General features: G+C 48.9%; 1 protein-coding gene across 3 annotated transcripts in view; it reads left to right on the top strand.

The window, feature by feature from the left end:
- Window positions 1-15,543, top strand: part of DIS3L2 (DIS3 like 3'-5' exoribonuclease 2) — a 375,371-nt gene that overhangs the window by 294,288 nt on the left and 65,540 nt on the right. For all 3 annotated transcript variants that reach the window (XM_082631000.1, XM_082631001.1, XM_082631002.1), the window contains one exon: window positions 3,994-4,227. In XM_082631000.1, coding sequence (XP_082487126.1) covers window positions 3,994-4,227 — 234 coding nt within the window. The remainder of the gene's footprint in view (window positions 1-3,993; window positions 4,228-15,543) is intronic.

The following is a 15,543-nucleotide window of genomic DNA, read 5'->3' as shown; positions in this document are numbered from 1 at the left end:
GAACCCCTCAGGATGAAAGGTGGCCCCTGGTCAGGGCTCAGCCCTATAAATGAGGGTTCAAGGGCTTCCCTGGTGGCGCAGTGGTTGAGAGTCCGCCTGCCGATGCAGGGAACACGGGTTCGTGCCCCGGTCCGGGAAGATCCCACGTGCCGCAGAGCGGCTGGGCCCGTGAGCCATGGCCGCTGAGCCTGCGCATCCGGAGCCTGTGCTCCGCAACGGGAGAGGCCACAACAGTGAGAGGCCTGCGTAATGCAAAAAAATAATAATAATAAATGAGGGTTCAGAGGGACAACAAAGCTGTTTAGAGCCCGGATCCGTGGACTTCAGGGTGGCAGGGTGTCTAGGAATAGGAACCTCCTGGAACTTACTGCAAAATTTTGTTTGTAAATAGTTCAGGGGAGAGAGCCTGGCTGGAGCTTTCACTAGCTTTTTAAAGCGGTTCTTGACCCACCAGTTTGCATGAAAATGGATGCCCAGTCAGGGTGGTCCGAGTCTCCCTGCCCTGTGTGCGGTGGTTACCCTGTGTGAGTGTGCAGGGCTTACCTGTGTCTTCTAGGAAAAGGGGACACAGACCCCAAGAGGCCAGATATCCTATGAGCCAGATGCCTGAGGGAGTATGTGAAAAAGGAGTGGAATCGAACAGAAAGGAACATTTTCCCAAGCTAAAGATGTGGACATACAGAAGGAGGAGGATTGACTGACTGGGATTGGAATGAAACGGAGAAAAGGAAACAAGCTGAATCTCCAGGGGGAAGACTTTTTGACCACAAGAATGAATAGGTCGTGGCCCTGTCATCCTAGCGGAGGTTGGAGCAGCTCCATTAGTGGGGGGGTTTCAGGAAATGTGGGTGTGATGGAAGGACAAGAGTGGGCTGACCTTGAAAGGGGCTCTTCTGGAGACCTGCACGCACCACTTCCCCACAGGACTGTTGGGCAGTCCCTAGAATTGCCTCTGCAATTTCTCTTGCATTCAGCACACACAGACACCTCCTGAGAGCCAAATTCAGGACCCACTTGCCACAGCAGAAGAGTCATGAGCACAGTTTTTGAATTGCTTGTATTTCGAGATAGGAGTAGTTCTTGGAATAATCCAGAAAGTATAGTTGGAGGATTTTTTTAAAAGAAAGAAAGTCTGATATTACAGATTCAAGACTCTTCATAATAAGGCTCTTTGCACTGAACTAAAGAAAAATGTGAGTGGTTGCTACCGTTCTCTTCCTGTGCTTCATGGCTGCTATTTCAAGAGTACTGGTTCTTCCTTCTGTGGAAGGAGAGGGTATCAGAGAGGTCTCTCTAGCCATCCAGGGTAGGAGCTGTGTCCCCTAGAGGTTTTGTGGTGTGGACAGCTGTGGGCTGGGCTCTCCCGTTCCCCACTGGAAACACCTATGGACCCTTCAGATGGTCTTTTTCGGGAAGTCTTGTCTCTGAAGTTGTGGCCACAGTGGTTTAGTTGATGAAAAGGGTGTTTGCAAGCCCAGGGAGAAAGTTTCTGCGGCCGATTGGAGTTCCCTCCCTTCTCCCAAGCCCCCTCTGCCCCTCAGCACGTCTGGCTTTTCCCTTCTCCACTGTCTTCATGCCCTTGAACCCCGCCCAGCCCCCTTCACTCTTTGTCCTACACTTTTCCAGAGATCGGGGCCATCCCCTGTGAGTGCTCTCATCTTCCCTCTTCTTCCCCTCCAGATCTCCTCCCCCTCACCTCCCCTTTTCTCCTGCCCACTCCAGGCCACTCTTCCTCTCTCCTGGATGGGTCGCCTTGGCACTTCTTGGCACTACTCCCTTTGCTGTCTCGCATCCTCAGTCTTCCTTTTGTACTGGCTTCTTCCCCTGCCTGCAAACACGCACAGTTCTCTGTCCTGCCTGCTCAACAGCATCCCTGTCTACCGTCCTTCTGGAAACGGTCACCCACACTCATTGCATTGCCTCTACTGCTAGACATCCACCTATCCTTTTTTTTTTTTTAAATACTTTTATTTATTTATTGGCTGTGTTGGGTTTCCATTGCTGCGAGTGGGTTTTCTCTAGTTGTGCCGAGCAGGGGCTACTCTTCGTTGCGGTGCGCAGGCTTCTCATCGTAGTGGCTTCTCTTGCTGCGGAGCACGGGCTCTAGGCACACGGGCTTCAGTAGCTGTGGCTCGCGGGCTCTAGAGCGCAGGCTCAGTAGTCATGGCGCACGAGCTTAGTTGCTCCACGGCATGTGGGATCTTCCCGGACCAGGGCTCCAACCCGTGTCCCCTGCATTGGCAGCAGATTCCCAACCACCGTGCCACCGGGGAAGCCCCTCACCCATCCTTAACCCAGAGCTTCCCAAACTTTCTCCCATCATAACACACGCAGAAGATGTTGCTGTTTGCGTGGCACGTGGCGTGTGTGCGCCAGGCTGAGGGAAGGCAGGGCTCTGGTTGCCCTGAGGACGAGAAGCAGCACTGTGGCAGCATCCCTGTAATCCATTCCCAGCACGTGCCTGAGATCTTTGCAATGCGACCCTGTCCCCTGCCCCGCCCCGTACTTTTCCCCCTAAAATAGCCTTCCTAAAGACCACCGGTAACCAAATGCTAAATGCAAAGACCTTTTCTTTGTTTTCATCTTCGTTGACATCCAAGTGGCATTTGACATACACTAGTGGTTGAGCGCTCAGACTCTGGGGCGGGCCTGCCTGCGTTCAGTTCCTGGCTTTGCCCTTCTCTAGTGGTATGACCTTGGGCAGCTTATTTAATGTGTCTCTGCCTTGCTTTCCTCATTTGCAGAATGAGGATAATAAAATACCTACCTCCTAGGGTTGCTGTGTGAGTTAAATAGTTGCCATACGGAAAGCGTGTAAGCGGTGCCTCTCTCGTCAGAAGTGCCGTGAGTGTCTGCTGTAGCTTTTGAGTACCCCTTCTCTGAGGCCCTTTCTCCTGCTTTTCCTAATATTGGATGCTCCTGATCTTTCTCCTCCTCTTTGAACTCCCTTGCTTTTTGTTTGTTTCCAGCTTCTCTTTTGGCTCCCCAAAATGCAGGAGGGTGTAGAGAATGCAGCCTTGACTCTCCTACTTACCCTCTTCCCTTCTTGGGCCCCCCGGTCAATGATGCCAGCTCCCACCTTCAGCCCAGTCATTGCCCCAGGCCCCGACTGCCTGCTGCAGATCGCCCTCTGGATCTCCTCCCTACACCTCAGACCCAGGAGTCCCCACAATATTTGAAAGTTTTCTTTTGTTTTAAAAGTAATAGATGTTCATTATAGAGAATACAGACACATTGAAAGGATTAAGCATCTTTAATCCCACCACTCAGCAAGCACCACTGCTGAACGGCTCTCAAGCTGGGCTGCGTTTCCCCCAGGGAACATTCAGCAATGTCTGGAGACATTTTTGGTTTTCATCTCGGGGTTTGGGGGAGGTGCTACTGGCATTTAGTGGGTAGAGTCCAAGGATGCCACTGAGCGTTTTACAGAGCACAAGAGAGAATTAGTCCAGTAGCGCCAGGGCTGAGAAACCCTGTTCTGGACCTTTGTCCCTACATAAATGCTCCAAATAGAGCAAACTGGAATTGGTTTTCTCTCTACCTCCGTCCTGCTTTGCACCTGTGTTCTCTGTTTCTGTCCGTGGCCGCACCTTCTCCTTCAGCCCCCATCAGGTCCAGTAAGATTCCCCACCTGTCACATCTTCGGCGTCCATCCCTTCTTCTCCCTTCCAGTTTGGCATTGATGGCCACTCTCCCAACTCATGAGAAAGCCTCCAGCAGGCCCTTCGCCTCAAGCCTCCTGCTCGGCCTCGCCTGTGCCTCCCGTGTGCTTGGAGGCCGCTCGTCGACTTCCACCGCCTGCAAAGTCCATGCCCTGAGCTCCCTAAGGGCAGTAGCTCCCCATCTGACTGCTCTTTGTACCCCGCCAGAACCAAATGGCACTCTGAGCACAAAGCCGGCGCTCAGTGAACCTGTAGAATCTGTACGAGTGAATGGTTGCGTGAAAGAAAAAGCTGAAAAACACTCTCCCTCACAATCTGTCCATCTTTGCAGATCCTCAGTGAATGGTTTGGCCAGACTATCATCCGCTCCTGCACCAAACTGAGCTATGAACATGCACAGAGCATGATTGAAGGCCCGACTAGGAAGATCCCCGAGAAGGAGCTGCCCCCCGTCTCCCCGGAGCACACCAGCGAGGAAGTGCACCGGGCTGTTTTGAACCTCCACGGAATTGCAAAGGAATTACGCCAGCAGCGGTTTGTGGACGGCGCACTTCGTTTGGATCAGGTCAGTCGCTTCTTTTTTTTCAACAACCAGCAGATTTGACTTCGGCCAGAACCCAGCGTGTGTGAGGTTTCGCGTGGCAGTCCTGGGCTCCCCCCTCCTCCTTTCCTCAATCACTGCGCTGAAATAGTGTCCTCTGAGGCAGGCAGGAACCACCCCCCACCTGCCCTGCCAACTCCACAGGCACCCAGGGCCTAATGACATGAGCCAAGGCGAGAGGGTGGTGTCCATCTGGGTGGCTCCGTGACCAAAACTCCCGTCCGGTCTTCCCGGTGTGGCTGGATCCAGTACTTGATCCTCACCCAGCTTCCATCTCACATTCCTCTTATGGGAGTTGGGAACAGGAAACATGGAAGTGTAGCAAGCAGTTGACCAATATCTGATTGTTAGGCTTTAAAACAAAAGTGTTGCTTCTTATCCCTTGTCTTCCAAAAAGATTTATATGTTTACAAATATCTGGATCAATATCTGAAAAAGCAGAGAACTGAGGAGACTGTAGAACGTTGGCTGTTGAAGAAAGCGATGGCCCGGAATAGTATCGATTGCTCTTGAGTATCACAGGCGTGCTGACAGCCCTCTGGGACCCAGGCAGCTGCCACTCAGACCTGGTCGACTTCCACGTCTGAGAGTTGGTAACTCTTAAGATCCAGCAATTCCTTCCTCGTTACTTGCCAGTACGTTACAGAGTAGAGCCTTTGTTCCATATTGTGCAGCCTTTTTCTTCTCATTTATATTTCTTCCCCGAGCCCCAGAGAACTCGCTCTCCTCCCCTGGTCTCTGTACGCTGTGGGAAGTCTCTGGGAGTTTGGAAAATGAGTTGGGCCACAGGATTGGCTGAGGGAGCCGTTCGTCAGACCATTGGCAGAGCGCAGCCTCGCAGAGACTTCTTTCTCTGAGCCTTTCAGCTTGGAGAGATCTCAAAGTAGAGTAGTTTATCAGAAATTATGATGAATTATGAGTAGTTTATCACTAGTTTATCAGCCTGGTTTTAAAACTTTCTAATTGAAGATTTCATTGCATCCTACTTTTTGTGATAAACTTACACAAATGCTTCTCAGAAGGCATGGCAAACAGTTGCTGCCCTGGGCGTACGAATAAGTTAGCGGCTCTTGGGACAAATGGATCATCGGTTCTGCCTGTGCTTGGGGGAGTCAAGACGTCTTCTGGAAGCCTCATGCCCCTCCTTCCCTTGCCTGGGCTCAGGTAGCCTGAGCAGACCTGCCTGCTCGAGAATGCCACTTGGGAGACAGTACGCAGAGTGGCTGCTGGAGGAGACGGCAGAGCCAGTGGAAGAGGCGTCACGGGCGTGGAAGAGGACGGAGGACCTCCTCTCCTTCCCTTAGTGAGATCGTGCTCTGGGGTGTGAACCTCATTCTCACTCACCAGCGGCTGCCTGGTTGTAAATCCAAGCACGCTTCTCAGTGTTTGCTTCCTGGACTTCTGTCCTGCATTTGGCCCTTTGAAGCTCACCTCCTGGTTCTCTGCTTCTCTTCATACATCTCTAGTCACGTCCTGCTGGTCCCTTTGCAGGAGCCTCTTCCTCTGCTCACCCCTTTACGGTTGGCATTCCCTGGGGTCTACCCCACCCTCTTTTTCTCTATCCACACTCCCTCCCTGAATGAACTCCTGTGTTCTGATGATTTTAATGACCAGTGAGATGCGGACGACACCAAAGTTAGTTTCTCCAGCCCTGCCCTTCTTCCCAGGCCCTACACAAGCCTCTCCACCTGCGTCCCCGGAGTCCTCACCCGGCCGCCCCATGGTCCTCTCGGCCAGCGCTCGCCGCCCCTTCTGCCCGCCGCCGTGACCAGTGCCCACGGTGCGCTACACACGCTGGCTGTGCTCCCTTCCACCAGAGGAGTTGTGTGTATCGGGTCAGCCCTCTTTATTCCCATCCTGGCTACGCCAGTAGTACATGTTGTTATAATTATGCAGTTTAACTGAATATTAGGTAAACTGATCAAGTAAGAACATTTTTAAAAGCTGGTGTTCCTGTGAAAACTAAGTTAAATTGTTTGGAAACGCTTGATGAAGAAGAATCTCGAAAAGTTCTGCTGTTTGGGTGTGACAACTATAGAAGAGTCGGGGGAAAGATCATAAAATTCCGGAGGAATTCTGTACTGAGATTGCTTTGCAGGTGTCTAAGCTCTCACTCTCTTTTAATGAAACAAAAACTATAAATTATACATGATGAATTATGAGTAGTTTATCAGAAAAAAAGGATGTAGAAATCCAGTTAGCATACCTTTTCAAAAAGCTTTACATTTTTTCTAAAACTGAATGAATGTAGATTTATATAAATTAAGTAAAACAAATGTTTAGTTATGTATGTATCTCTTCTGTATGATTCCCCTCTTTAGCCAGCTTCTGGAAAAACTAACCCACCACTGCTTCAGGCACATCAAATGAGAGGGTTCTGTTATACCATTTTAGAAACCTTTCCCCATCAGATTGTTATAAAATTGGATTGAATTAAATATGTTAAATACGCTAAACACTGTAAAAGACCATCAGCAATCTCACCTCGCATCAGGAGGGGTGTGGTAGTCAGGGTAGAAGAATGATCACAGGGCTTCCCTGGTGGCGCAGTGGATGAGAGTCCGCCTGTCGATGCAGGGGACACAGGTTCGTGCCCCGGTCTGGGAAGATCCCACATGCCGCGGAGCGGTTGGGCCCGTGAGCCATGGCCGCTGAGCCTGCGCGTCCGGAGCCTGTCCTCCGCAACGGGAGAGGCCACAACAGTGAGAGGCCCGCGTACCGCAAACAAACAAACAAAAAAAGAATGATCACAGTTTCAGATTGATACTGATCTATTGGCATGTCTTAGAGTCAGAATTTTATTGCTGAAAATAACTTTTTAATTAATTTTTATTGGAGTGTAGTTGATTTACAGTGTTTTCTTTCTGCTGTACAGCAAAGTGAATCAGTTATACATATGCATATATCCAGTCTTAGATTCTTTTCCCATATAGGTCGTTACAGAGTATTGAGTAGAGTTCCCTGTGCTATACAGTAGGTCCTTATTAGTTCTCTATTTTATAATATATAGTAGTGTGTATATGTGTGTGTATATGTCAGTCCCAATGAAAATAACTTTAGATACCTGTATTTCATCAGCCCTCTCAATTCATAGATTAGAAGCTGAAGTCCCCAAAGGTTAGATGAGTTGCTTATATGCAAGAAACCCAGATAGCCCACTCTTTGTTCGCTTTTCCTCCATTTACACCATGCTGACTTAAGAGAGAAAAGTTTTCCTTCAAAGTGAGAAAAAAAAGCCCTTCAAGTCCTAATTAGGTTCCAGTTAATTAAGGTTTGAAAATAATGGAATTGCATCCTTGGAGCTGATTCCTTGGTTCCCCAGAAAACAAGTGTGTGGACCACAGCTTTAGAAGAAGGAGCACATCAATCTCCTGTAACAAGGGACACTGGCAAGATCCATTATAAATCAGCTAAATGGCCCCATTCAGCAGTCCCTGCGTTTGTTCTCCTGTGCCTACTGCCTGCATTTGCCCTCACGAAAATACACTTCTCCTCAGTGCTTTTGGCATAGCCTGCTGTTTGGAGTTGCTCTCTGATGCTTTGTTTGCCCCAGTTCACTGTGTCCGCATTTTTGGTGGCAGTCCCCCAAAAAATATGTCCTCCTACACCGACCTCAATTAGAGAGGGTCTGTGAGAGGGGTCTGTGAGAGGCCTCCATGAGAGGGGACAACATCTGTGTCGCGCTGTACGCCCTTGAATGCAGGATAAACCTGCTAAGCCAGCAGTTTTGCCTTTCCAAGAACTCAGTTTACTGTGATGATCTCCAGAATGAGTGAGGTGGAGGACACCAGCGTGGGGCCTGTTTGTCAGGTCGAGGACAGGCTGGTTTGGAGGTCACAGTAACCACAGAAACACAGAGCAACTCGATCACTGGGTGATTGCAGGCAACAGCTTAGGCCGGAGCTGCCTGGCCCATGTCTGAGATAGTGCACCCTCAGGCCACAGGGCCACCTGAGCTGGCCCTGGTCCCCTGGGACCACCTGCCTTCAGTCCTGTGTGCTTACCCAGTGTATGCTCAAATATTAGCAAGTTCTGTATGTACTGTGGTGTGAAACAGACTGCGAAGCACTGCCTTCGAGGTTGGTTTGACTACTCCGAGCATCTTTTTTACCTAGAGGGTGAACCTAGTTCTAAGAGGTCCTAGCTCAGTGAAATGATGCTCCTTTGTTTCACTGCCCCGAAAGTCAGTGCAGGTGCCGAGTGCATTCTATGTGCTTTTTGATTGGATGAGTTGAATAATATCCCTTGTTTTCTGCTGTCATGTTAAATCTAGAATTGAACGCAGATGCTTGTGTTATTTTATTGATTTATAACACGTCACTCCTGTTTCTTAAAAGGAGACTCCCATAAAGGGAGTCCCAGAGTTTTTTGTGTTTGTAGTAAAAGTAATCATAATGGCTTATAATGATATGCAAATCTTGAGCTTTGGGGAAGGGGAACTGTGAGAGGCCTCCACCCCCTGCTCTGGTTCGGGGAGTGCGCAAGCTCCCTGGCACTTCTGTTTGTGCACACCTAGGGAGCCTGACTGTGACATGATAGGATGACAAGGCTTCGGCTCCTTTTGGAGTTCTGTGCCTGGGCCGTTGCCTTCAGAAAGGATAGCAAGGGAGGATAGTGGGGTGCTAAGTAGATCCCCCAAACAAAAACTTCTTGGGAATATTGACTGTTTTCAGGAAACTACACCTACAGCTTTCTGGCGCTTTCTCTCCAGCCCGACCTTGCTCAGTCAGGTGGTAGCGCTTAGAGACCACTCTGTGTGAGGGCTTCTGGAGAAACAAGCATGACTGCGGGAAACTGTGCCACTTCTGGGGTCCCCAGCAGGTGGTCAGGGGACGTGAATGACTCCTGCTGAGCCGTTGACTTTCTGAATTTAGAGAAAGTTATAGTGAAGAAAATCGGATGTTTCCATCAAACTAAAGGAGCCTTTACTAAATTCTCAGCTTCATCTTATATGATTCCCACCTGGCACAGTTCTGAAGCCCAAACTTCAGGCAGTTTCTCTGAGTGGACTTGATCGTTAAGGTAAACTTATTGGTGGAAACAATTCTTAGATACCTTGGGACCCAAGCTGCTGTGGAATGCTATTATGGATGACCTTGGCCTAGCCCAGCCTTTTAAGTAAGGGTTCGGCAGACTTTCTGCAAAGGGCCAGATAGCAAATATTTTAGGCTTTGTAGGCCATCTGGTCTCCGTCTCAACTACTCAACCCTGCTGTTGTAGTGTGAAAGCAGCCAGGGACAGACAAACAAATGAGTGTGGCTGTGTTCCAGTACAACTTTAAGGACACTGAAATGTGAATTTCATATAATTTTCATGTCACAAAACAGTATTCTTCCTCTGATTATTTGTGAATCATTTAAAAATATAAAAACCGTTCCTAGCTCGTGAGCCATACAGAACGTAGGTGGTGGGCCACGTTTGACCTGTGGTGCATAGTATGCCGACCCCTGCTTAAATGAAATCCAGCTCTCTTACCCAGTCAGCTTTTAGCAGCCCTTCACCACTGCACTAGGGAGTTGGGCTGGTAATAGAGAACACTTGCGCTGAGTTACCTCTCGGGATAGTTTCATGCAATTAAGTAAATTATTCCTTTGATTAGTATCATGCTTAGCAGGTCCACTTGGAGGCTAGAAGTAAAGGAATGAATCCGCGGAGCATCAGTTCCCTTACCCTATTCACAGTCAGGTAGCTCTAATTAGCCTGAAGCAAAAAGAGCAGTGGTTCTTGATTTCCCACCTCTGCAAGCTCAGCAGCCTCTTCACAGTCAGATCTCATCCCATCCGCCCCGCCTTCCTGAGCCCACCTGCAGAGACGCTGGCTCCGCCATCTGGTAGGATGCCGAAGGTGGGAAGACAGCCATTGCAAAACTTGACTCACAGAAAGCGGTATGGCGATTCTCCCCCCGCCCCCCACCCCCGCTGCTGTATGTAGCAACGTGTTTTGTCGGCTCATGCATTTAAACATATAGTTACGTGTGTTTCTGCTCCTTCTCTACAATACAGTTATGTTTAAGAAATGAGCATTCCTGCTCTCTGCTGTTTAATTTGGGTACAGTATGATAGTTGGTGCAGGGTAAGAAGGATGGGCATCATCATCCTGTCTGGCTCTTCCTTGATCTTAGAATTTATGTCATCACTTGAGCACAAGAGTAAGCTATTGATCAGGTGGTTGGATATGTTTGTAGACTTGGTCTCTATTTTCTTAGTCATAGAGTCCTCCCTTCAGCAGCATGTCTTCAGAAAGCATTTATTGGGTACAGAAAGCAAGTATGTGGTAGGTGCTGGAAATGAACAGTCCCCGTCCTTAAGTTTATAGTGTAGGGAAGGAGCCGGCAGACCACACAGAAGACGTTAAGTGCTGTGACAGAGCTGTCGCAGAGTGTGGTGAGACTGCATTGGAGAGGATGGGCCCAGTCTCGGGATCAGGGAAGACTTCCCGGCAGGGGCAGTGTGTACACCAAGGCCTTTAAAAGACTTGAGGGGCTAACCAGGCTCCGAATGCACGGGGTGGGGCATTTCATGCAAAGTGCTGGTGCAGGCGTGGAAGGGGCGAGAGGTGGCACCTTTGGGCAGCGTCGGATCGCTCCAGGTCCTGTGGTGTGGCCTGCGAAGAGAGAGCAGCTCCAGGAGGGAGTGGGGGCCAGGCCGTGAAGTCTGCAGGAACAGGCTCAGGGAGCCGCGGGACGATTTCAGATACAGAAGGGACGTGATCAGAACTGTGTTCTAGAAAGAGCTTACTGGCTGTAGTATGGAGAGTAGACTGAAAGAAGAAAGTAAAGGAAGCTTATATTCCAAGAGAGAAATGACAAGGGCCCAACCTGAGATGGAGCCCCTGGGGAGAGAGAAAATCACAGATCCCAGTGAGGAAGGAGGATGGGCAAGCCTTGACAAATTGACTGTCCTGATTAGATGTGGAAGGGAGGGGGCGGGTGGGGAGGGAGGAGATTTGAATCAGGGGGTCGGGCTTCAGGTTCAGGCATGTGCATTGATGCAGTACCACGGACTGACCAGGAAATACCTTAGGATAGGAGAGCTGAGAAGAAAGCAGATGACTTCCGCTGAGGGTCTGTTGCATTTGAGGGGCCAGCTGGAGACAGAACAGGTCGAGATGTGGAATAAGCATGTGGGCATAGAGGTCTGGAGGTCAGTCAGGAGGGCTCACCTAGAGGTAGCCATTTGGAAGCCAGCAGCATCAAAGTGGTCCTTACGCTGCAGAGAAGTGAGCTGTAGTGGGGAGGCATGTGGCACCAGACACACAGGAGGGCCAGAAACACTTCCTCCTGCTCTGTTCTCAGTTAGGCCCCTTTGGTCCCCACTGTTTCCTTAGAAAGGAGGCTCTAAATCCGATTAGGAAAGCAAAAGCATATTCTTGTTAATATGTTGGTATATTATGATTTCTTATGAATTTCCCACTTCAGGTAGGAGGGAGGAGTGGTTAGCGTAGCATACATGTAGTTTTTCTAGTCTGCATTTTAATATTATATACGTTTTTTCCCGTGTCATTCAAAATTCGTCTAAACCCTTATAATGCCTATGTAATATTCCATCCTACGCATATGCTCTTAAACATTTAACCTTGCCCCAACTGTGGATTTTTAGTTTCTGATGTTTTTTTTTTTTTTTTTTTTTTTTTTTTGCTGTACGCGGGCCTCTCACTGCTGTGGCCTCTCCCGTTGCGGAGCACAGGCTCCGGACACACAGGCTCCGCGGCCATGGCTCGCGGGCCCAGCCGCTCCGCGGCATGTGGGATCTTCTGGGATCGGGGCACGAACCCGTGTCCCCTGCATCGGCAGGCGGACTCTCAACCACTGCGCCACCAGGGAAGCCCTTCTGATGTTTTGATACTATAAAGAGTGCCATGGCCATCTATGTTCATAAATCTTTATTGTGACCTCTGGTTATTTCTTTAGGACAGTCCTGGAACTGTGCTGATGGGGTCAGAAATATAGGCATATTTAAGAATTTTGAAACATTGCCACATTCCCTTCCAGAAAGATCACAGCAGTTTATCCTCTTTCCAGTAGCCTGTGAATAAGGGCACCTATGAGGGAAATGCCTGTCAGGAGTTCTCTGCCTACATGGGGGGGGGGGGTCGGTCTCTCTCTCTCTCTCTCTCTCTCTCTCTCCCTCCCTCCCTCTCTCTCCCTCCCTCCCTCCCTCCCTCTTTCTCTCTCTCTCAGTCAGACTAGGTCTCCTGAAATGTCCCAGTGACTGTGGTCTTGGATTCTTTCTTCATCTTTCCTATTGTTCAACGTGTTAACAGCATAGACTCTTCCTATTTGCATTAGCCATTATTTAAAAAAATACTCATAAGGGTCCTAAACTGTAAAATGATAAGGGAGGCGGTTCAGAGCTTCTTCCTAAACTCGGTAAAGTCAGGACTGGAGAGTGATCTCCTGCCCCCAAACAAAGTCCTTCTTTCTACTCGTTAGACTCAGTAAGAAACCCATCCTGTTTGAAATGGTGCTGAGAACTATTGTTGCAGCCTCAGATCCTTGGAGAACATTTGTAACCTCACTAACCTTTTCTGTTGCTCTCACGTCCTGTGTGTAGCTGTCAGGCATTGTTTGGCTTGGCCTGACATGAATAGTTAAAAGGAAATCCAATTGAATTAACACTAAAGAGAACAGAGTTGCTCTGTGTCATCTCTGCCACCATAAGAATTGCTACACTTCTCTTTAAGGTAATAGTAAACAGTACAGGAAGGCTTTTACTAGAAGTTCAGAGCTTCTGGTTAAATGTTGACAGGCAGCGCATCACGTCAGCCGTGGGGATAGTTCTAGAATCAGGGAGGCTTAAAGAGTAATTATCACCCTGTCCGAATTGTCCCCTTTTTCCCAGTTACCAGTTTCATTATTACGAGCAAGATTTTCACTTTCATCTCTTCATCTCATTTATACATATATCCACAGCCGAGAGTCTGTGCTCTTTTGAGCCCTTCAGCCCCCAGGCTATCCAGGATGGCTCTGGGGCGGAGTGGGGCAGCTGAGGAGGGAACAGCCACAGCCTCCAGCTTTCAGGGAACATGGGGCACAGGACTTCCCAGTCAGAGGCTTTTGAAACCCTTCCCTTGAAGGAGAGATTGGTTTAGTCATCACACTAATGTCATATGGAATCAGAGCAAACAATCCACATTTATGCACCCCAAGGGGTGGACAAGAGACAGACTTGAAAACTTGACCTAGTTGTGTATAAGTAGCACTAATTACATCCACTTATGTGAGTTGATCACTGTCTGGGGCTTGTTAGCATACGCATAAAAACTAACCTGTATCATTAAGTGTCGGAGTAACTTTGCTGAGCAGCTTGTTATTATAACCCTAAACTTTTCATGTGCGCACTCTTCCTTTAGGCATGTCACATAGTCAATTACTCATAATTTTCAAAAATTGGAAGGAATACAGGTAGTATTATTCTGGAAGTTGTTAAAAATACAGACTCAGACATGATTTCCGGCTCTCACTGGACAGATATTTCTTGAGTTCCTATCGTGTTACAAGTACTACTCATAGTTCTTTGAAGGAGCCTTAGGCAGTGGAAGACAAACTTTCCACCCTAAAGTTGCTTAGTGAATTTGTGAAGAACTCTGTGTACTTACACGAAACTTCAGTAAGATAAAAGCAAGGGCATAGTGAGTTGACACAGGGCTAGAGGAATACCCAAGCTGATGGTTCTTAGGTAGATGGGATTAGTGAAAGAAGGCTGCTTGGGAAGGGAAGCCCTGAATCACCTGGTGAACAGAGTGAAGGACATGATTGGTGAAGAAGAGCTGAGGGTCCCCGATTGCCCACCCTGTTGAGATTTAAGGGACGTGTTCCATCACACTCCTCTGCCTTCTGAGTTCTGAACCACTGAGAAATAGACACACAAGTCAGACCGAGGTCAAAAGATTCCATCTATTACTGATAAAGTTTGGATTAGAGAAGGCAGCCTGAGCCAGCTCGAGCATTTGGAACAGCCCAGAAGTTAATGCTGTAAAAAGAAACTCTGATTGTGGGGTGATTAGAGGGGGCAGAAAGTAGCCAGAGGCAGAGAGGGGGACGTGCCCTCTACCCAACTGGGGACTGGGGATACTGGGCACCGAGTCCTAGCGTGGCCTTCGCTACTAGGTGCCCTCCAGTGCGGTGGCTGCCAGTGAGGACCAGTAGCAGATGCTTCCGCTCTTGGTCAGAATGGCCAGAATATATCCTCAGCAGAAGTCTGAAGACTGCTTTTTATGTAACTTTAGCGAGTAAGCGTGGCTCCCACTTCACCTCTAGAAGCTTTTCACTTGCCTTCCGGTTCTTTTTGCTTGCCTATTATCCAGGCTCATTTCTTATAGAAGAGAAAAGCTCTACCCCCACCCCTGTAAACCTTTCTTAGTTTCCAGGAAGCTGAAGACTGAAACTAAATCCTGCTGCAGAGAAGCTTGCACTGGCCAGCACATCCATCCCCCTTCCCGCTTACGGCTCCCACAGCACTTTGTTTATACCTGTTACCTGTCTTGATCACATTTTCATGTTGCCTGGTCATTTTCCATTTGCTTCTCTAAAACTGTAAGTTCCCTAAGGGTAAGGACAGCATCTGTTCACCTTTATATCTCCAGCCCCTGCCCAGTGCTTGTTGTTAAGGGTGTTTCAAGTTCTCTAAGCATCTCTGTACATATTGGTCTTTTTAAAAAGACGATGGCAGTTGTGATCTGGGAGAAGGACTGTAGCTCTAGAAGAGAGGTGTGCTTATGTAAGAGAATTAAATGCTTATTATGAATCAGAGAGGTTTCCTCCTCTTTTGAATAAAAGGGTTGGGTATTTGATTACTTGCCAGGGCATACAGGGTTTAGGACAGGGTGTAATGAGGACTTTCTCAAGGTGGAGCTGCCTGGACAGGTGTGAGGAGCCGGGAAGCTTTAGCACCCCAGGGGGCTGGCAGTGCTTCTGAGCCTTCCTGAGCACTTCTGTGTTCACCTCTGTATCCTCAGACCAAGCTGTGCCCCTCGGGGAGCCCAGCAAAAGAGACTCTCCGGGGGAAGGCAAAGAGACCCCCAGTGTGCCCCCCTGGAAAGGGAGATGCTCAGGCTTGTCGGAGACCTGATTTGCTGGCGTGGAAAGGTGGGCAAGGCACCAAGCCCCACCCCCCCACCTGCCTCTTGAAAAGAGTCCTTCTGGGCTGAGCTAACATCAGCCGCCATCCACCCTTCCCCCATGGTGAGATGGAAATGATCTGTGTACCATGGTGGGATCCCCAGCCTAATTCTCCCTCTGTGAATTCTGATCAGAGCCTGCTTTTGCTTTTAATGGAAATG

Source organism: Mesoplodon mirus (genome assembly GCF_964341445.2).
Source record: "Mesoplodon mirus genome assembly, chromosome: 8".
NCBI lineage: Eukaryota > Metazoa > Chordata > Mammalia > Artiodactyla > Ziphiidae > Mesoplodon > Mesoplodon mirus.
The sequence above is the reverse complement of the archived record's forward strand: the minus strand, read 5'-3'. Positions and strand labels throughout refer to the sequence as shown.